The sequence below is a fragment of the Prionailurus bengalensis genome, chromosome A2, assembly GCF_016509475.1.
Source record: "Prionailurus bengalensis isolate Pbe53 chromosome A2, Fcat_Pben_1.1_paternal_pri, whole genome shotgun sequence".
NCBI lineage: Eukaryota > Metazoa > Chordata > Mammalia > Carnivora > Felidae > Prionailurus > Prionailurus bengalensis.
The window spans coordinates 92,242,379-92,266,403 of record NC_057348.1 but is presented as its reverse complement, the minus strand read 5'-3'; the positions used below and the strand labels follow the sequence as shown (position 1 = coordinate 92,266,403).

The 24,025-nt window shown below is 36.4% G+C and overlaps 1 protein-coding gene across 1 annotated transcript in view; it reads right to left on the bottom strand.

Annotated features, from left to right (window-relative positions):
- The window catches only part of ZNF804B (zinc finger protein 804B), a 164,106-nt gene that overhangs the window by 110,986 nt on the left and 29,095 nt on the right, over nt 1-24,025 (bottom strand). The window contains exon 2 of the mRNA XM_043589508.1: nt 1,375-1,448. Within this exon, the coding sequence (XP_043445443.1) occupies nt 1,375-1,448 (74 nt within the window). The remainder of the gene's footprint in view (nt 1-1,374; nt 1,449-24,025) is intronic.

Genomic DNA, 24,025 nt, shown 5'->3' with positions numbered 1-24,025 from the left:
TGTGTATATGTAAACATGGATGCATCATTGTATGCATGTGACACTAGGAAATTATTTTTAAAAATACCGTTCTCTCATGAGTCTACAAAGCAACTTTAATTTTCTGATGGCAATTTGAGCAAGTGAGAGGAGCCCATCTCAACCTCATTCAACCATCTCATCTGAGAGCATGATCAGTTCATGCTAGTCAATGCAAATTTGGCTGATGCAATTAGGAGATTCAGAGTTTTTATCTCAGGAGAATTGTTTAAATTTTGGACTATTTTGGAATACCACACACAGTCAAGAGATCGTCATATGCACTCATACTTGAGCATTAATAAGAGTAATATTGATTTTCCTAAAGATGTCACTAGTTTCTTTATAAAAAGAATGCTCTTTGCATTATAATAGCATCTACCATGGCACTTTTTATTTAGAAAAACTCAATAAATACTTGTTGAATAAATAAAACTCATGAATTAAAAGGCAGAGAATGCCATTCCCACTACATAATAGATAGCATGGCCTGCCCTGGCAATGTAAGTCATATCATGGAGAATGAAACTGATGAAATGATGGAAGATAGTATAATCCCAAACATATGAGATTTTAGGTGTTTAGAACGATATATATATATATATATATATATATATATATATATATATATATTTTTTTTTTTTTTTTTTTTTAATGGAGAGTCTAAGGTCTAAGGAACTCAATGAAGGATTATCCTAAAGTAAGGAAGGGTAGTTCTGCACACAGATTCACAACCAGAACTACAGATTCTTGACTTTCAGTACTCATCTGACCTTGCCATAATCAACTTTTCGCTTTACAATTCATTAAGAATCTGGTAATGGGTTACCCGACTTGGACTAGAAAATGACCAGAGGTGTGATGTCAGCCACTTCCTAGATTTGAACGATTTTCCCTTCTTATTAATAATTCATTTCAGGCACCCAGATTAGAAGACAAATACAACCACATTAAATATATGAACTCTTGCCTCTGTGTAGCATGTTGTGGAGACAGTTTGGCATCATTTCTAATTTGGAAAGAAATGACAAATTTCTGACTTACTGGCAAAATGGCAGAGTGAAGATTGCATTTCTGATCATGAAGTAACAATTAAATACTTAGGGTTTGCTTGTGTAACTGCTTATTTTGGAAAAGCTTCCTAACTGGCTGCACTTGAACAGAGACTATTTTTGAAAAATACATGCATTTCTATTAGAACCACTGTTCATCAGCATTCTACACCACCAACTACATCTTCCTCAGCATATATTAATATACTTTTCTTCCACCAGAAAAACAATTTAGAAAGAGAGTAAGGCAGTCTCAGATGCACCCTAAGATAATCATAACAGTAGCTGTTGCTTCATTGCTTACCTACGCTTGTCCACCATGAAGGCAAAAAGGGGGCCGGTATAATTTCCAGATTGCTTATCGATTGCATACAGGTGCTACAATGTACATGTTTTAAAGGTCATGAAATGGTTTGCAGAGGTTTTTAACAATCGACAAAATAGTAAAATACACAAAAAGTGATGAGCCTTGCTGGACACAATATATTAGCTCATCAAGATGCAAGGACTACCAAGCAGTATACTTGGGTTGGGGAGAAAAAGAGGGTGCATGAACAGATATGCAAACTAACCCAGGGTCAGGGAAGTGGTTGAATCCATTAAATAGCGGTGCTTGGCCTGCTAACACCCATTAATGAATGCATGAATGAATAAATATATTGAGTGAAGGAATAAATACATTCAATTTCTCTTTCACTTTTTGTGTGGGTGCATATTGTGCTATAAGGAAGAGCATTGGAATGCTGAAATGTGTATGGTGGTGTCAAAGCCCATATAATTGTACAAATCAAGAGTGAACCCTAATATAAACTACAAACTTTGGCTAATAACAACATATCAATATCAGTTTATCAGTTGTACCACAGTAACCCACCACACAAATGCAAAATGGCAATAATAAGGGAGATTAGTTTGTAAGAGTTGAGTAGATAATATGGGGATTTTCTGTGCTTTCTGCCCAATGCTTCTGTAAACCTAAAACTGTTCTTGAAAAAGGTGTCTCTTATTTAGAAAAAAAAATGTACGACAAAACCACATTTTGATAGTCCTACTTTCATTGCACTCAAAGAAAAACAATGTACAGTGTAAAATTAATCTGATCCGTGCTATATTATGCATATAGCTGAGCTTGAGGCTTGCCATGTGACAGATGCAAACTTCTTTGTATGGAATGATCTTGACACTCTCAGTTCCTTTCTGTCATTTTCCCTGAGACAAAGAGCAGCCCTCGTCAACCTTCAAGAAAGGCAACCTCCTGGCAGACCGTATTTACAATCATTAGATCCAATGGAAGATCAAGGGCAAAATTTCTACACTTGAAAGAAAGATCCTAGAATGTGTCTATTGTGTGGGTGTATAAAACATGATAAGAAAAGGAATTTTCTTCCTCCAGACTGACAATACTGTCCCATTTATAAAAGTAGTAATTACCACCCCATCAATTCAGCCCACAGATAAGTATAACTGTAATGAATATAGACATATTGCATTCATCTAAATTGAATACATTTAAATGAATACATCCATTGTGCATTAGACAGAAAGTGCCTTCATTTAGCCATTACTCCTGCTGTAACTACTTATTGTAAAAACGCAATTAATAGTGTCTGACATTTCATTTTCTAATATAAGAGAAATCAATGAAAAATGTCAGGTAACTAAGTTTTCTAGAAAGTTGCAAGTGACACCTGCTCAATTACAAGACTCTTTTTTTTAATTCAATATTTCAAGCGGTTATTTAGGGGAGAAATGGTCATTAAGAGATGCTGATCTAGACACTGTTTCACTGTGGCTTGGGAACTGGCTTGCAAGTATGCTCCCTTAAATAGATTCAGGTGATTGTCAGGTAAGTTCTCATTCCCAGGTCTTCTCAGGTTCTTCCAGTACTAATCTGTTCAGTTCTAAAAAACTGGGTTTACTTTCTACATGTGCTAAAAACAGGCCCAGGAACTCCTGAAGTGATGTATGAAAAGAGGATAGTGCCAATGGCTTTGCTTTTAAGGACATGCAAGCCAGATAAATGCCAAAACTCCAAGGGCATTGTCTGTTTTCCTGAATGCTATCATGCCTGATAAAACGTCTACTACATTTGGTTTACTCGTTCTATAACCAGGGATGTTTAAAAAGTGATTGTGCTCACAAAGGCACTTCATTATTTCAAACTGGCTGCTTCAGGCTTCTCTCTATTGCAATTCTAATAGGTAATTTACTTTCAAACTTAGAGAAAACTAGCTATTGTGAAAGAAGTATGCTATACTGAAGCTCTGTGACTCAGATCTTGAAGTATTAAGTGCAACCTGGGAAAATGTGTCAAAGTAAGGAAAACCTATTAAAATGCTAGCTTGAGAAAAAGGCATTCACATGGGCTAAAAGAAATGCTATAAACTAGATTATGTTCATTTCAAGATCATGAAATGATGTACAAAAGCTTGGCTCCGTTGTCATATAATTTGGAAGAACTATTTGTCACTTATATTTTATCTATTTATTATTAGTCTCACAGAACTTTGCAAAATATAGTTTAGTGACTTCAGAAATCCCTAAAAAGGAAATCTGCATACCAGTTTTATGGTTACACACTTGCTTTTTGAAAACAAACTTAAAACACTTGTCGTTTGAAGTCATAAAGCCTGATTACCAGCTGGAAACTGGGTCATAATGGTAGTACCGACATCCCACCCACATTGTGGCCAATAGACTATAGTTGTTACAAATTTTCAAAGTTGCTTGAGCACTTGGAGGATCCATACTTATTTAACACCAGTACCAATTTAATAAGCCATACAGTTGTGCTCCAATCTATTATGTGTGTGCACGCACACACATCGGTGTATGCACTGTGGATAGAGCAAGTCTAAAATCAGAGGTAGCTACAGTAAAATAGAAGTTGTGGGTCCATTGTATAAGAAGTGGAACAGAAAAGTTAGAGTCATTATAGACACATGTAATTGGAAGGGACTTCATAAATTCTCCACATAAAGAAATTTAATCCAGAAGCTTTATGGTTTGCCCGGGCTGATGTAGGCTAAGTAGCAGATTCAGGATGAGAATTCAAGTTCTTGACTTGTATCTCTGAGACTGATGGTAGAGAAATTAATTCTATTTCTTCACTTGGAAAATGAGATAGACCTAAGGAACTAGATTTTTGTGTCTCTGAAACACAAGAAGTATAAATGAATATTCAGTGTTTTAAGCTGATATAGATGTAGATATAGATATAGAATATTCCCTTTCTTAAACCACGCAATCAAAAACTACTTAACAACATACTTAGAAAATTATGTTCTTGCTCTTGCAATACCAGAAATAGAAAATTTTCAGTTTTAAACAATCCCATACAGAAGGAGAATCACCCTCAAATATACCACCCCCCCTTCCCTTTATTCCACAGAGCTATAAAAAAAAGCATTTAGAGCTTTATGAATCCATAGATCATTACAGATAGTTATCTGGGATTGAGCACTGAATTTAGCCAGTACTAAAGACTGGCTCTGGAAAGGAGGAAGTTACCATCTTTTCTGATATTGGAGGGATATCTGAGGTGAAAAGAAAGAAAAAGCAAAAAACCAAAAGAATTCATACCTCACCTTTATTTTTTTAACTTTTCTATGCTGCCCTTGAAGGAGTTTGGTACAGGGTAGGGATTTAGTTGTGCTATGAAGGTTTGAATTAGTTACTGTGCTATTCCACTGTGCAAGATAATGTAACACACAATTCCTATTTTCAAAGACTCTCAGACCACCTGCGGGGATAGAATTAATTCACAAATTGCAAGCCACAACACAAAGGGATATATAATCATTTGGCTGGGATTTAAAGTGCTATGTGTATTTAGAGAAGGGAAATAGCCATGCTGTTTGTAATGTGCCAACATACCTAAGCAGAATAAGCCTATTATGATAGAATTTTATAATGAGTTTAAATTAATAGTCTTGGATTTGACTTTTACATATAAAAATGAATAATATTCGATGGGCTCTTTAATTCTGGAGTTTATGAAAGTACGTAAGTATTGCTGAGCATGAATGAGCCCACATCTTGTGAGGTGAATAATGCAGATTTTACTCTATGTGCTAATAAACAAGAAGCCACACAAACTTTAGGGAGGCTGTGATTCCTATCCTCCACTTCCTCTTCTATTCCAGCTGGTATTATTTCCGCTCAGTAGCTAAGACAGGAATGATGTTCCTGCTTATACTGTTCCTCTGTACACTGTTCGTGAATGTTTTCCCAGGACATCTCTCTTGGACTCTGCGTCTTGTGTCAGTCTTTACACAAAGTCTAAGTTCACTTTGAATGCCCAAAGCACAATGAAGTGATCTAAAAAAATGGATTCCTATAGGATGTTTTCCCTCTATCCATTATGTCAGAAAAAATCCTGACTGGCTGCTGTCTGCCTAAATACTCTGGAACCTGTATCCTTATTAATGGCTGCATTTATCAGCAAATCTCTAGTTCGTATTAGCTGCAGTGGTGGCAGGGGACATTTATACCCCTTTTAGTAGAAACAAGTCTCTTCTATAACATAAAAAGAAAAGAGAGCCTTCACTGACAAGAAACAATTTCTAATAAATAAATATATTTAGCATTCCCTAGGAGCAACAGCATAGGCTTAGGCAAGAGAATCCCTCTTCATTTACTGCATGACCAAATATCACAATGGCTTTATGGCTTTACTTTGGATTTCCCTGTAGGGTAGAATGCCAAGAGACAGAAAACAACAAAAAAAAAGAAGTAGTAGTAAAACCTGCATGAGGAATATGGACAAAGACATAGAGTAAGAAAAAGAGACACATGGGATAAATAGAAGAACCTATATTCTCTCATAGAGGAGTGGCATACAAGGCTAATGGGGAGGAAAGAACCAGGTTTATGGCACTGAAAAGAATTTTAACATAATATATTGGAAGGCATAAGTCATAAATATTTTCCTTAGCCCTAGGTAATTTGTTTAGCCAATAGCTATTTGTGGGGTTCGAGAGGGATTTAGTTCTTCTAGGTTGTCTATGATTTGAAATTTAAAGTATAGGAAGGTCAATATTTACATTTCATATGAACCATCTTGACCTTTACATTCTTAGACTGACCAAGTTCAGATCAGTGTTCCTCAAGGGGAAACATTTTGCCATGGGATATTCTTCAGGAGTCCACACGTTTTGTAGTAAATTTGTTTCAGTTGGAAAGTCATAGACCAGGACAGGAATTCAAAGATTGGAAATAAATATTTATTAAGTTCTTACTGTGTTGGTATTGCTGTGTTAGGTGCTGCAGGAACTGTACAAAACTCAAAAGGTATTATTATCCCTACACTAAGAGAATGTACAGTTAGCCAATGGAGGCGATATATGAGGGAAATAAGGAAGTACTTTGCATAATAAAGAGTAAGCATTTAGGAGATAGAGATTGGGGTAGGAGTCTGAAGCCTAACTCAAGGCCCTTCATTGCATTACCTAATTTCCATAAAACAAGAATAAAAATGTCATTGTCAGAGAATGAATGTAACAATGAAACAAGTTCAAACATAAAAAGCCCCTAACGCAGTTTCAGGCACTACACGGAACTATAGTGTAGATGGATAGATGGAGACAGAGATAGATGTATGTGTCTATTTAGAATAAATATAATCTTAAATGCGGAGGAAGTGGGCAAAATGGAAAGATGGAGTGGGAATGGAGTCTAGGAAGGCCTGTTTTGAAACTAGTTATTAAAAATGGAGGAGGCAATATGTCCTTGTGATCAGGAGTATAGTTCTGTATCAGGCAGCCTGAGTACAAATCAAAGCTCTATTCTTCACGTGTATAGGGCACTCATCAATTCCAACTACGTGTGTGCCTTCAACTGTGAAACAGGAGTGAGAGATAACAGTAACCCACGGGGCCACTGAACTAATTACAGAAACAAATCAAATGAAATACTTGGCACAGTACCAGCCTCATATTGCTATTTGTTACTTTGTGTATATTTCCTAGGCTTGGGAGTTTGTTTTTCATTGTGCTTTTACAGAGTTTAACAGCAAATAGAAAAACATGGCATTGGATTTGAGTGTGATATATTGGGCCAGTTAAGGACAAACAATGGGCAAGTTATAGTACAAGTGTTGGGGCTGGTAAAGGAGACTTGGAGGAGAGTCTTTGAGGACTGCACCAAAAAATACTGGCTCCAGTAGGGATGGGGAGCTGCATGGCCCATAACCCACACCCAAACAATGTAAGTATGTAAGTGTAGGCCCATAAAGTCCAATAAAAAGAATTTCTTCCCACAGGGAAGAGATGTTATCTGTACCCGACTGAGTGATGTACTGTGCAGATGACAAGTTTTTCTTCCTATGGGACCTGTCTTTGTGTTGCAAACTAAAGGGAAAAAATTCAATGCAAAACAAGCGGAAGCTTCAGTCAGCCACTTAATCATGCTCCTATGAGAACACTAGTGCCCTTTATTGCTGACTCTTTTATTTCCAAACTCCCCGTGGTGCCATATTCCAGATAAGTTACTTGTTAGAAATAATGTTCTTTGCATTAAACATACATTTTCCTTTCTGTAAATAGACGCTGCTTTCTACTACAGATGGTGAGCTGAGCTGGCTTCCTGACCTGGCCTTTTGCTACTGTCTTTTGGATTTCTGCCTTTGGCACAAGTACAGATGGACTAATTTTTTTTTATGCACTTTTGTTGCTATTGAAAAAAAGCTTTAGTTATTTTCTGTTATAGTTCTATTACTCCATAAAAATTATAATTTGAAAGTCTATAATTTATAACATATAGGAATCTATCTCTCAGAGAAACAGTAAGTAATGCTCACTCATTCTGCAATGGCATGTTTTGACTTCTACTCCATTTATGTGAAAATATTCCTTAGGTCTCACGACAAATAATCTCAAGGTCACTTTATTTTTTATTTAGTATCAAACACGTGCTACCTTATACTATTTTTCACTGATTGCAACATGACCTAATTTATTCTATATTTTCATTAAAAGAAAAAATATTCTTACAAATGATATTAATATTGTACAGAAAAAAGCACTCACTCAACTCAATGTAACCACAAACTTGGAAGGTGATTAGAATTCATTTTGAAACTTACACATTTTATTATTAATAATAAAAATGCAAGAATCAATTTCATAGGCTCTAACTAAACAGGGTGTCCAGACTCATCCCAATTATTTTATCTCTTCAGCAAAACTTTCAAAATGTGTTATGTGTGTATATGTTTGTGTGATAGTATTTCCATAAAATATTTCCTTTTCACCTATCTGCCTTAAATCAACTCATTATTTGATCAAGCTATATTATAATCAAACATGAATTTGTAAAGTTCTAATTATCTGTTGATTTTGTCACTTCTTCTGTTGTCCATTTAGTTAACATTTTCATGAAAACTTGGATACTCTAAGGTCAGTGTTCTATTTATCAGTCTTTAATGACCAGCTCTGTAGGTTGAAACACACCAATAAGACGTCATTATTTTACAAGATGTTTAGCAACATCTAAGCATTCAATTTGCTAATCAATTGAAGAACAATTTATTCAGACAGAAATGAGGTCATGTTTCCTCAATATTTGAGATGAAAAAGTAGGGGATTTCCCACTTTCTTGTGTCTCCATTTAACTAACTTAAATTTAACTTCACCAACCTATGCATAAGCTGTCTTTTACAGTGTGTTGGGGAAAAGAGCAAGAACCTAAGTGTGTCCTTAAGAGCTAAATACGAATTCCAATGAGTAATCAAGTGGCAAGTATATTAAATTAAAAGCTAAGATTCCTGTTTCCTCATAAGTAAGTTTTCAAAAACATTTCTCCCCTTTTTATTTTAACACAGAAGTTATAAAAAGGAGATACCTTGTGCAAACTTTTAACATATGCAACACGTGATTATAATCAGACAGCCCATGGAAGAAAAAAAGGAAAAGAAATGAAAGAGATATTACACAGATAATGTCTTTTGGTAGAAGATAAATTTGCAAAAAGAAGCCATCAACAAATGGAGAGATGGTGGTGTGCCTAAAACTTGTACCTATTTTGCATCTGCTTTTTTAAAAAAAAAATTTAAATGTTTATTTATTTTTGAGAGAGAGAAAGGGCAGCACGTGAGCAGGGGAGGGGCAGAGAGAGAGGGGGGACAGAGGATTCTATCCTGGCTCTGTGCCAACAGCAGAAAACCCAGTGTGGGGCTTGAACTCAAGAACTGTGAGAGCATGACCTGAGCCAAAGTTGATGCTTAACCAACTGAGCCACCCAGGGGCCCCTTGCATCCTCTTCCTGTCAGACTTTTGTGAGAATGTATATTGGCTCTAAAGGAATTCTTAAGCTTGCTATAGTCAGGCACTAAGGACTTTCTGTTCTGTTTTGTTTGGACTAGGAACTGAAGAATTTGAAGCAGAATTCTTTTTTAAATTTTTTTAATGTTTAATTATTTCTGAGAGAGAGAGTGCACACGCACAATTGGGGGAGGGGCAGAGAGAGAGGGAAACACAGAACCTGAAGCAGACTCCAGGCTCTGCGCTATCAGCACAGAGCCTGATGCGGGGCTCGAGCTCACGAACTGGGAAATCATGACCTGAGCTGAAGTCGGACACTCAACCGACTGAGCCACCCAGGCGCCCTGAAGCAGAATTCTTAAACAACTCATACACCTTACCAAAAAGCTAATTAAACATTGATGTTTTATTTTTTGTCCTAACAGTTTTCCTTTCTTAATACATAAAAGGGATCATGCCATATGTACTCATTAGCTCTAACTTTTCACTCAGTGTCCTTGTTTTGAGTTTAATCCATGTTGTGTGTGTCACTGGCTCATGTTTATCAGAGGATGGCATTCTATTATATGGTTTATATCACTGATGTTTATCCACTCCCCATTAATGGGCATTTGGCTTCTTTCTGGTGGTACTCTGAACCGGGGAAGGAGCAGAAGGGTTGTAGAGGTAGAAGGAAGGAACTAGAAAAGGGCACTAGAAAACAGTTGGTCATATATATTATATAATAATCAAATATATGTGAGGATATCTTGATTGTAGTGATGAGGATTTTGTAAGCATATATAATATGTCATAACTCATTGAACTGTGCATTTTCAATATGTGCAGTGTGAAAATAGCAATGATTAGTCTTTCTAATTTATTTCCCATACTCCTAATAAGAATTCCTTATGCTCCCATTGTTAAAAAAGGATATGGGTAGATATTATCCCAAACATAACAACATTAACATTTTCTTTCAGTATATAATTATTTCTTCTTTATCCCATTCTAAAAATAAAAATTATTTTCATAACTTTACATGAATGACAAAAATAATTTCATTGCCAGATAAAGTTTCCTTTACACATTTACCTTTCCAAGGGCAAGGTACAACTTAATACGGAAAATATGTTTGATGGAGGAACTTCTAAAACTCTTGTTCAGATTTCTCCCCCTGCCACTTGGCTACAGTATTTTTATTCTGCTCCCAACATAATATTCTCAGGCAATGATTTTTTTTTTCCTTTTCCATGTGTCCTGCTCGGCCTGGTGATGTATGTTACCTTTATTTTATGGAAGTGATCAAGAATCCTTAAGTTTCTGATGTGAATACTACTGAATGTCATTCAAATTATTTTTTTAAATATAGATTTCATGATTCATTACAGAGACTAAAATATTACTGAAGTGATAACGAGTGGTTCAGTTGAGGAGATAGTTAATTCCCATACCTTATAGGCATAGCCTTCAGCTGATGAGTTATTCAGCATTTAGTTAAAGGCAAATTTAATAATCTGGTGGGCTATTTTTTTTTATAGTCTATTAGCGTTTATGAGGCATTAACAACAATTAGGTTATAAAAGATCCTTTCTCAGGGCTCCTGGGTGGCTCAGTAGGTTAAGCATCCAGCTCCTGACTTTGGCTCAGGTCAGGATCTCATGGTTTGTGGGCTCTAGCCTCACATCAGGCTCTGCAATGGTGGTACAGACCCTGCTGGAGATTCTCTCTCTCTCTCTCTCTCTCTTTCCCTCTCTCTCTGTCCCTCTCCCACTTATGTGCTCTCTCTGTCTCTCTCTCTAAATAAGTAAATTTAAAGAATTTTTAAAAAAGATAATTTCTTGTACCTTTTGGCCACTTGACAGTAAACGCTGAACATCATGGGCAAGAAACAATAAATAATATATTAAAATTAATTGCTCACTTGCATATTTTGTAGATTCATAATTAATACTGAAAATTAAAATGTTGATAAACACTCATATTATGATTCCCAAACTTTTTAGAAATACACATGATAATTTGATATGAAAATGAACATTTTACCTGTTTTATGTAATTTTTAATTAATGGTACTCTTGAGAACTTCTATTTAGGTTGGTTTAAAAAAAAATATGCTTTTAGCAAAAATTTATCTTACCTGAACTGGACACATATTTTTTAAAAAAGTTATTCATATAAGGAAAATGCAATAAACAGTGTGTGAGCCCAGTTTTGAAGCAGGAAACTAGGGAGACCTCAGTTCTGTACCCAGCTTTGCCTCCAGCTAAGATGTGTGCAGCATCCTTCATTCTCAGTTTTCCTGTCTTTAAAAGAGGGGTTTGGTTAGTTGACAAGTTTCTTTTGAACTCTAAGATTGTGCCATTAATTTTTGTGTTTTTGGAACAGAATTTTTTTTTTAAGTAGGCTTCATGTCCAACATGGAGCCCAGTTTGGAGCCCAGAGTAGAGCTTGAACTCAACACCCTGAGATCAAGACCTGAGCTGAGTTCAAGAGACAGACCCTTAACCAAAACTGAGCCACTGACGTGCTTTTGGAACAGACTTCTTAAATATCAAAATGTATGTTTGAGGAGAAAAAGATGCAGTTAATAGACTATCCTGACAATAAAATGAGGAAAGAGTTTTGGGGGGGAGGAGGTTGAATTATTCAGACTTGCTGGTTTCTGCAACAATTTACTCAATGACAGAACCCATGAATACTTCTCCAGCCCTTTGTCACTGTAGACAAAGCCCAAGGAACAAGAAGACATTAAACCAAATGACACGTGTCATACATTAAGAGTTAATAACATCAAAACCTTCCAAATATCTTGAATCTAATTATTTCTGCCAAAAAAAGGCATCTGATTATATAATTACAATTTAAATGTGTTGACGCCCACTTATTTAACCTGTTTTTTACTTTGTTTTTGTTTTCAATTTGTTTGGAGTTCCCTTAGTTTCCACTCAGTCTAGATAAATGACTAAAATAAATTAACATAACGTGTTTATTGATGTGCTTTCACATTTGCAATCCGCTAGTGAGAAAGAATATGATGAGACTGAAATTGGTAGGGTGGAAAATATCATTTCGATTAAATGAGCTTCTGCATCAGAAAGCCAAAGAAAAAGATTTGGAACTTGAAAGGATCAATCCCAACCAGTAAGAGCTCAAGCTGATTCCCTGCCAGTGGTGGTGAATGCAGTGATTAGAGGAGGGAGGCCTTTGCATTTCCAACGTGGAGTTCCGCAAGCCACATTCCAAGTCTAGAGTGAAGAATTAAGCCACTTTCCTAAATAAATAAATAAAAATTAAAAATAATTTTTAAAAAGCCCCTGAAATTTGTGCTTTTTCAAATAAAATGCTGAGTAACTTTGGAATTACATTCCAAGATCATCATCAAGGTTGACAGAACCTATCAGATTTTGACAGAAAGATTTAGAGTAGAAAGTCAGGGGCTAGAGAATTTGGTTTGTCCAATCAAGGTCCTTGGAATGATTGTTTCCTTGGAGATTATATTGCAAAGGGCTCTTACTATTTCTAAAATGAGCAGAAAAGTGATTTTCTGTTTCCAAAAGATGTATTTATAGAAGCAACACAACTACTAAGCCATATCACTCAAGACTCATGTAGGTGAACAAATATATTGTTTTCTTTTTCTAAACATCTTTTTTAATCAAGAAAAGATTACTATTTGGGGAAGAGTTATTTATTTTAAAATCAGATGGCTTGGCACAGGGCTTACCAAGAGCTACTGCTCAGATAAGGACAAAGTTGTTTGCCCTTTTCTGTACAAAAAAAAGAGTTGGGGTGGGAATTTAACCTTTAAAAGGAATACAAACAGAAGAAAAGAATGAATTCTGAAAGTGTTTATAATCAGGTGTTTGGTTTTAGACATTTGGCTACATGATAAGAATAGTTTTTTTTTTCTTTCTGTTTTCACTTATTTTGCCTCTTTGAGGATAAATCTTATAAAATAGTCTTACCTAAATCTTACTATATTAAACAAGCAGACTTTTTCTATAAAAGAATAAAAATGTTGTTATTTATAGTGAGATATCTTATTTACCCAAAGATTAACTTTAAGGTACTGAAAAGTAAACTTGCTTCTTAAAAAGTGCGTTCTTTTTTTTAAAACAGGAATTAGTACTTTATACTGTGCATACTGTCATTTCTAAGATATTTCCATTTGCGGAAGGAACGATGTGTTTTATAAATACTTTTACCTTGTTTACATATGTGTACATGGTGTTTTTATAATTTAAAAAAAATTTACAATGTTTATTTTTGACAAAGAGAGAGACAGGGCATGAGTGGGGGAGGGGAAGAGAGAGGGAGACAGAGAATCCGAAGCAGGCTCCAGGCTCTGAGCTGTCAGCACAGAGCCTGATGTGGGCTTGAACCCATGAGCTGTGAGATCATGACCTGAGCCGAAGTCAAATGCTTAACTGACTGAGCCACCCTGGCATCCTGGTGATTTATAATTTTTGTACAATATTTTATCACGATTTAAATTGACAATATTCTTACTGATTGTTACTGACTGTCACATTTCCTTTTCTATAGTTAACTTTTCAGATGGTCAGTCGAACATACCAATATATGTATATAGGCACATACATTTTAATCTAATGATAGAGTTGTTTCACATACCTTCAATATATTTTTTAAATTTCCACTTCAGTTTTTTATTATTTTTTTAAGTTTATTTAAATATTTTGAGGGGAGGAGGGGCAGAGAGAGAGGGAGAGAGAATCCCAAATAGGATCTGTGCTAACAGCACAGAGCCTGATGTGGGGCCCAATCTCACCAACCATGAGATCATGAACTGAGCTGAAATCAAGAGTCAGGCATCCAACCGTCTGAGCCACCCAAGTGCCCCACCTTCAATATTTTTAATGCAGTAACTTTTTTTTTTCAGCGTTTATTTATTTTTGGGACAGAGAGAGACAGAGCATGAACGGGGGAGGGGCAGAGAGAGAGGGAGACACAGAATCAGAAACAGGCTCCAGGCTCTGAGCCATCAGCCCAGAGCCTGATGCGGGGCCCGAACTCGCGGACCGCGAGATCGTGACCTGGCTGAAGTTGGACGCTTAACCGACTGTGCCACCCAGGCGCCCCTGCAGTAACTTTTTAAAAAATATTAATTAATTAATTTATTTTGAGAAAGGGAGGGGCAGAGGCAGAGAGAGGGAGAGAGAGAATCCTAATCCACACTGTCAGCACAGAGCCCAACACAGGGCTCAATCTTACAAACCATGAGATCATGACCAGGGTTGAAATCAAAAATCAGACACTTAACCAAATCAGCCACCCAGGCACCTCTTGAGGCAGTAAATTTTCTATAGCACAAACCCTAATCCAAATAAAAAATCAAAACTTTCTCCCTGATTTCCTGGAATAGTCCTAATATATAAAAATCTTGCTTGGTTATTCCTTAGGACAACCAATTTTAAATGTGTAAAATATGTTAATTATAATACTGATATTAAATAAGCATCTAAGTTAATACATATGTTGTGGATTCTTCAAATATGATTCTCTAGAGCGACGTGAGTCTTAGACTCCCAACATGGTAACAAGTGGATAGAGTAGCCTGCATAAAGAGCGATAACAGAGTCATACAAGCTAGAGAACTCGATGAAATCCATGTCTGCAGTGAAGGAAGAGTTGGGAGTATTTTTTAAATACCACAGAAAAACAAGCACTAAAGAAGAATTATTTATAAATACTGAAGGTCCTGAAGTAACATGAGCACAAAATTCGAAGAGGACAGAACAAGAGAAAGAACTGATATTGAAAGTTGACACACCCTATGTTAAATACCTTATAAAGACCACATTACATCAGTAACCATTTATTCTTCTCTCTGGGAAGGCTGGGGGGAGGAAGAGATAAAAGAAAGTCATTTATTCTTTTTCCAAACTGTTACATCATCCATGAAATGAATCCATAAATTGGATTTTGTAAGCCACTCTACTAGGTCTGCAATTTCCACTACTATTTATTAGAGGAAACTTCAATATATAAATCAGACAAAAGTGTACTGCTTTAAATGAAGCATGTGTGTCTGTGTGTGTGTGCCTGTGTGTGTCTGTGTGTGTCTGTGTATGGAGGATTGGAGTCCTGCAACCCGTGGGCTTGTCCAGAGCACTCTTGAGTGTCTCTGAACAACGTGGAGGCTTGCACTCAGCTAGGCCATCTCTAAGTGACTTTCACCTCACAAACTCAGTGATTCCATGAAGCTGTTCTGATCTTATTCCAAACTCCTTTCCATACATCTAATCTTAAAGCAGACCAGCCTTTTCAGGATGGAGAGCCAAGCAGTAGTTTCCCTGTTTACTGGAGTTTGTATGATTTCACAGTGACAGCAGCTCATAAAAAGGCTAACGGTATAAGAGGTTGGAATTAAGGGCCCACAAAAAAATGTGTTTTTGACTGTCACTCCTCCTGGCTTCCAAGTGACTCGGGCCTCCCAATAAGATCCCGCATTCGGAAGCTGCATTTTCAAATACCAGAAGGATTTAGACACGATTGTGCAGATGGCTGTATAAATAAAATGACTGTCACTGACTTATTTTTCTTCAATAAAACGAGTGCTATGATTCTGGCTAATCTTGTCATAGCCATTTTACCATTAAGGCAGGCATTATTTGAAAATTAAAAGCATTCCACTTTTCATTCACATCTGAAATTTGTTCTATCTGAACGTGCAGATGTACTTAGAAATGCAGGATGTGGAGCCAAAGAAGAAAAAAAAATGATTAAGCAGGGGGAAAGCCTGCTACAACATTCCTTCCTTAGAGAAAAAAAAAACAACTATTTTTAAACAGGAAATTATTTTTATAGATTTTTTACTACCAGTACTAGCCTGACTTTTCTCTTGCATGGATGAGCAGACCAAGCTAGACTATTCCTCTGGGACTTTCAAGAGAACTTTATGTGCTCTAATACGTCTTACATATGGTTGCCCAATAAATAATATCATTCGGATCACTTGCCTAATGAAAAAAATGCATATGCTTAATTCCTCCATGATCTGGCTCCAGTACACCTTGCAGTCTTATTTCTCATGGTGCTGCCACACACATCTGGCATCCCCATCCAGGTAAGTGACTCATTATTTACTCTCAGTATCTATTATTTTCCTTACTCTGTACCTTTGCTTTAACTCTTCTTCCTGGAATGCCATTCTTATGCTTCCTCATGTTTATATTCCAGCCAACATTCAAGACTGAAATCATTTGCTATATCTATTCCACGAAGCCTACTGTGGTCACACTTTCCAAATGTAATCCTTTGCCACGACCACCCCCCTTCCGTCCCTGCTGTTGCCCTTAAATACTTTTCATATGATCTGTGTCAATTCTACATTGCATATATACCTTTTCTTTGGTGTCTATTTCTGGAAAACATAGATCATACCCATATTTTGCTAGTATTTAACACTTTTCCTAGTACAGAGTAGACATTCGAAGTATATGTTTTTGAACTAACGTGTGGGCAGAGAAACTCTGCGTGTAGCCAAAATCCAATCCTGAGCACAATCAGATAACAGTAGATGAAATCAAAGAATACAGATGAGCAATGTAAATATTCAGTCAACTCTGGTCATTTCTGCCGCAGATTAATTTTCCTATATTCATGGTGCAACTCTCTCTCTGCTTTCCACCCTTGTGGAAACAGAAGCAGAGAAAGACTCAGGGGTCTGTCTTTTAGTTTTCAGGAGAAAGAGCCAAACTTGCTTATTTACAAAGTTATCAAGAAAAGGTTTTTATTTTTGAGAGACATAGAGAGACCAAGCACAAGTGGGGGAGGGGCAGAGAGAGAAGGAGACACAGAATCCGAAACAGGCTCTAGGCTCCGAGATGTCAGCACAGAGCCCAACACAGGGGTCGAACCCACAAACCGTGAGATCATGACTTGAGCTGAAGTCGAACACTTAACCAACTGAGCCACACAGGCACCCCTCTGATAGCTAATTATAAAGCACATCCATCCAAGAGCGTCAGCCAACAGCAAGAAGTTGTTTCTTGAGTTTTTACCTAGCACATGCTTATCATTGACAGTAATTACAAATAAACTAGGCCCCTCCATGTCTTCACATCTATTGCACTAAATTCTTCTACTGCCATATATAATTCTCATGCACATTATAGTATGTTTTATTTGCTGAATTTTGATTACTGATAAGGTCAAGCTCAAATTAGCTTAGCCTTACTTTGGAGAATGTGTTTTAACAATACACCTAAGTGTCTCTTTACATGTTATCACAATTTTTAATTCATGAATGCTACCCACAATACTATGCTTCCTAAAAATAGAATGGATAAAAGCAAGTGATTTAGTATCTGTAATTAGGTAGCATACCACTGTAATAGCATCTTTAAGAAAGGGCAATTTCCTATTTGATCTTGTTTGAATTAAATGTCATCTGCTCAAAGTTAATTTGTTGGAGTTTCTATCTGATTTTATCCTCAATTCAGAAAGCTTACAGGTTGAAATATTAAGAATGTACTCTATTGATTTGGTGGCTAATGGAGAATAAACTGGCACTTAACATGTCTCTTAGGGAGTTGCTCTTAGCAAGAACATTTATTAAAGTGTACCTTATTAAAACATAACTTGCAAAGAGTAAGGGAACAAATCATAAATTCAGCAAGTTTTTACAAAGTGGACACATCCTTTCAGCCAGCACTCAAATCAAGAACTGGATCATCATCAGTGCTGCAGAATATCCATCAAGCCCTCTCACAGCCCCTGTTCTGCAAAGATAACCAATCTAACTCTATGACAGTCCAGTTTTGCCTGTGATAGATCCTGTTCCCTTTGAGCTGCCATAACAAATACTATACACCGAATGGGTTAAACAGTATTTATTTCTCACAGTTCTGGAGGGTGGGAGGTCCAATACCAAAGCACCAACAAATCAGTGTCTGGTTGACAGCCCACTCCCTGGTTCATGGAAGGCAATTTCACTTCAGAAGATATGTTGAAAATATTCAAGGCAGTATTATGAGAGTTCTTGCTATGTCCTCAAATGGGGAAAAGAGCAAGGGATCTCTCTGGGGTCTCTTTCTTAAGGGCACTAACCCCATTCATGAGGCCTTTGCCCTTCTTACCTAATAAACTCCGAAAGGCCCTACCTCCAAATACCCTCACACTAGGGATTTTAACATATGAATTTGGGGTGGATGCAAATATTCAATCCATAATAGATAGATGATTGATAGATAGATAGATAGATGATAGGTAGATGATCGATCGATCGATAAACAGACAGACTGATTCATCAACATATGTGCTTTTGTGCCTGGTTTCTTGTGTGCAAAATTATGGTTATAAGATCCATTTATATATCGCCTGTGATGATATCTTGTTTGTTTTCATTGCTCTATGTTATCCCAATAGAGGACTATACTACCATTTATCCATCCATTCCATTTTTGAAGCACATTTGAGTTGATTTCGGTTTGGGACTATATAGAATAGAACTGTAATACTGTAATGAATATTTTACCATACCTTATGAAGTGCAATTACTGGGTCTTATGGTATATATATATATATATATATATATATATATATATAAATGTTTATTAAATATTTTATGTATAGGTTTAAAGTAACTATTTTTATAATTCCATAATATTCAGTAGTTTATAACAGCGTAACTTAAATTACTCAATATTAAAATTTGGCTAAATATCAGTGATATCTGTATAAGAATTACAGGGAAGAGAGATTTGGGTAAATATCAGTGATACCACTATAAGAATTACAAGGAAGAGAGAGCACTATTGATTGGAGAGGACTGGGATATAAAGTAAAATTCAGTAGCCTTGAATCACAATTTACAGACACATGTTTCATCCAGTAAGGGATTAACTTTTTGAATGAAATAAGTAAGACCATTAATTTTAGGTCCTTTGTTAAATAATGTGGGACAGAGAGAATTCATGGATTAATTGATGCCCCAGGAGGACTTATACAACAGTGTCAAACTGTAATCAGTGCCTTGAATTGTTGTTTCTAGAAACCCCAGGTCTCCATGGCATCACCGCTGGCATCACTCATTAGCTTCTGTTTAATGCATTCTCATCAAATACTGTGATAGAATTAGCGCTACTCTTCAAAATTTATTCATTTGAGGATATATGAGGATGAAATATACACTATTGCTATGTCAAAATGTTTGCTTAAATTTTTATTCCAGAGTCCAATTCCAAAACTAAGGTCATGTTTTATTACTTCAAAATCGGGTGGAGTGGCAGGGGTGAGAGTGGGGACAAGCCTGCTTTAAATTTTAAATTATGAGTGAGACACAATCCCGAGTTTGCTTAATCACAATGAATTCTGTTTATTTATAAACACATATATTTCAAATAATTTATTTTTTTAAGTTTATTTATTTGAGTGAGAGAGAGCAAGAGAGCCAGTGGGGGAGGGGCAGAGAGAGAATCCCAAGCAGGCTTCTCACTGTCTGAGGTGGGGCTCAATCCCCAGAACTGTGAGACCATGATCTGACCCGAAACCGAGAGTCAGAGACTTAAATGACAGAACCACCCGGGTGCCCCAATATAAACACCTATATTTCAAATACCAAGTTCTACAAATGTCAATTAAGTATGTTAAATTTGCTACACTGCTATAAAACATACCTGGTAGGAAATCTCAATCTTACTCTATTTAGGTGGCAAAATAATAAAATAAAAGGTGCATCTACAGTTAGTAAAACAGCTGACATGGCAAAAGAGAAAACAGATACATTGCAGGGAAGAAAATCAACAAGGATTATGCAGGTGACCTTCTATTTCTAGACTGAATTGACTGAGGTAGGCACAAGCACCCTACACAGAATTTTTGCTTAACTGAAGAGTTCGACGAGAACATCTAGCTAACATTTTGAAAGACAGACTCTACTAACTGCTATCACTTTCTCACTTCCCATGTACTCTTGTTGCAAACTGGTACTTTACTCCATCTTACACTGAAATGTTTCTCTCAGAAGTCATCCAAAAGTGACATTTTCCAAACCAAATGTATCTTCTAAATCCTCATTCAGATATTCTAGTGCCCTCCGTCCCTAACCTATCAGGCTTTGTTTCTTTGTCTAGTTTTATTTAAAATATGGTGACAAAAATTCAAAGTACCCCCTAAGCGCCAGGGTTTGATGAGACCATGAAATCTTTTGACAACTATCCCACACTGTAAGTCAATTACACGAGTCCAGTTCTGAAAGGGTCAGGCTTTCATCTCACAAAGAGCCCTTCCTGTGATGTCAAAACTCTACTGTCTGGCGTTCCAGAATTCAAGTTTGAAATGACTCAATTATTATATTAACTGGGGGGAAGCAATATACTTTAGGATTAAGATCCTTTGAAATCAGATGAGCCGAGTTCAAATCCCATTTTTGCCACTACTAGCTATTTGCCTTTGAACAAATTAATCCTCGTAGGCCCTGTTTTCCCCATCCATGATTTTATGGTGCTGTTAAAAATGTTTCCTATATAGAGTTATTAGAAGGAAGAAATAAGATAATGGACATAAAAGCCCCATGTGACTTGTACTCTTTAAACCCCCAAAATCTGTTATTTTTGTTATTCTTACTGTTTTGTTGTCATTTTATTTTGAAGTAGAAATGGGGAGAGCATAAGCACATTTTGTAAACTAAGCAGAAACCAGAGTTCAATTCAGGCTAGAATCAGACCTTATTAATCATTCATATAAACATTCTTCCTGGTATATTTTGTCCCACAGTATTAATATTACCATGAATAAACACAAAATTTGATAATGCCAGATATTCGAAGGTAAATAAAGGAAGACATGTTAGAGGTGTTGGCCTGTGGGCTGATTGTTAAAAGGTGAGTTAAAAAAATTGGCGGGTTCAGGGCAGGTGGTTCAGTTGGTTAAGTGCCCGACTTTAGTTTGAGTCATGGTCTGAGTTTGTGAGTTCAAACCCAGTTATCGGGCTACGTGCTTGGGATTCTCTCTCTCTGTCTCTCTGACCCTCTCTCTGTCCCTCTTCCAATTGCACACTCTCTCTTCCAAAAATAAATAAAAACACTTTTAAAAAAATTGCTGGGCTCTTGAATGAGGGAAGAGTGATTGAGGCAGATGTGTAAATACTTCCCTCCTCCAATTCCCTCAGCTTCTTCATTCCCAGTTCATCCCAGGTATAAACTGGGAGAAATACACCTCTACTCTTTCTGAATTCATAGCCTTAATAAAAATGACCAACCCATGAGCAAGGAGGCCTAGAGATAAAGTTACTCACCATTTTTTTCACTACAACAAAGAACAAGTTAGTGTAGCCCTAGTTTCTGTAACAAGATGTCCGTTACTAAAGGAAAATAGATGGACACATTGATTGATTAGACAAATCATTCTGGGCCATGACATCAAACTTAACATATCACTACAGCCTGAAAAAGATAAAATACCCATTTCTTCCCACTTTAAAATGAAGAGTAAAATTCCGTTTCTGATCATACCTATTTCAACTCAATATGTGTTTTCATATGAAACATATGACCAAGAAAATACTTTGTGACTTCATTTTAAAATCGGCAAATACAGTGTCTTCCAAATAACTATTTCACAGATGTGTTCCATCTAGGTTCTAAGTATACAAACAGAAAGTTGAAGTGCGTATATTTGAAGGGCACTGAAATCTGGCTTCTCATTTTATCCAGAGGTCTTTAAAATTTTTCAGTAAGAGCACCCTTTAACTGATCTTTAAAGCACCAACCTGAGGGCTTACCAGTGGCTTCCTGTTCATTCCAGACCATGCAGCCTGAAGCCTAGAATGCGGTGAAGGCCTGCCCTAGCACACCATCCTCGGGCATTCGAATACTTGACCTCCCGGCCCCCATGCCATATGCTTACATAAATTATTCATATTTCTTCCCAACCTGATAATGCACTTATTCTCGCTACTGCAATTATATCGCTTAATTGAATATGTCATATTGATAAAATATAAGTTTGAAACGAAGGAGCTGTTTTTATGAAAACCAGATTTAATCCTTCAGAAAGATCCAAGAATTGATGTTATTGAATTACATGTGAGGACAGTGATATTAAAATATTGGGGGATATAGCACAAATCTAGAAAGGTTTGGCATTCATATTGCTTCACAAGTAGCAATTAAATTCTCACTCTACTCTGAATAAGCCAAGGAAATTGAGGATGATGCATTAGGATATATTTCATGTAAGAAAGGGTAATATGCAAATCCACTCCAATAAGCAGATCCATGCTCAAAGGAATGTACTTGGCTCTACTATAAAAGGTGAAGGAATATTCTAAATTAAAATTTTTCACCTCTGTATGTGTCCTGTCTCATAATTTCTGGATTTAATGGATAACTTTTTATTAACTAACCAACCAACCACAAGTCCCAATGGCATTAGCTAGTAAGGCTGCCCATTAGAACTCATCAGGCACAAGGCAAACAACATCAAATTCCCTCTTAAATGCATAAAATTAAAAAATAATTTGGAGGTATTAGCACAACTATAGCTCAATCCTTTCCTAATTTTTTTTTCCTCCCTCAATTTAGCTCTGATATGTGCTAAAATAATGTGGTAGAACAGTTTGCTCACGTATCTAAAAATAACCACTTCAGGGATTTCATTGTACTTCAGAAAGTCTGTGAACAAATACTTGTTTTCATGCCATTGGTTTGTGTTTTCTTAACAGGATTTCCTACTGAAAAAAACTTACAGTAACCAGCATATAAATACTATGAAGACTACAAAAGGGAGAAATAAAAAGAAAAAATGTCCATCTTGATAGAAGGTAATGGAGAGTTATTTTCTCAGTGGATAAGCCTATTTCTGTTAATAAGATTGTCAATTCCCCTAATAATTTCATTGAATACCATGTTAAATATAGATTATTGGTATTCAAAGTTAAGCACCATGTACAGGTTTTGTTTGAATGTGTACTGTATCTTATATTAAATCTTGGTATCTGTGCTTTAATGACCATTTTATTTTACTGGTATTGCCAGAAGAGGTCTTTTTTGGTGGTTTCTTTAGTTTGCATTTAAGATGCCATAAAACATGAAACTAAGAATAATAAGAGACTTTATGACAAGTTGTATAACTTAATGCTAACCACTTGGGCCCCTCATTTTTCCGTTTGAGATTCAAGTCTATTTAAATAATGAATGCCACAATCTGCATTCTACCTGAGCTGAAATATGCAGAGTTCAACGAACTCTAAAGCATTTTTATAGCAGGACTTTTATTCTCTTCATAAAAGTCATTCTTTAATTCTGGCAACTCTTATCCCAACTGTTCACAATTTTTTAAAAGCACTGAAGAAGCCAGTACCCTCTGCATATGTCCTTTCTTGTTGGGAATGAGTTGTTTTGTTTAAAATACAGCTTGGTGACTCAGTTTCATGTGTTCTTGCTGCATAGAAACTCATTTCATGTTGGAATCCCAATATGCAAAAATGAATATCAATAAAATAATGACATATGAGGCAGTATAACCTGAAATCTTTGCATTTGTGGGAACCACAGGATAGAATACCAATCCAGCACCTCCTCTTTATGCAAAGAATTATGGAAAATCTATGGGCCCCTGGGTGGCTCCGTCGGTTAAGCATCCGACTTCACCTCAGGTCATGATCTCACAGTTCGCGGGTTTGAGCCCCGCGTCGGGCTCTGTGCTGACAGCTCAGAGCCTGCAGCCTGCTTCAGATTCTGTGTCTCC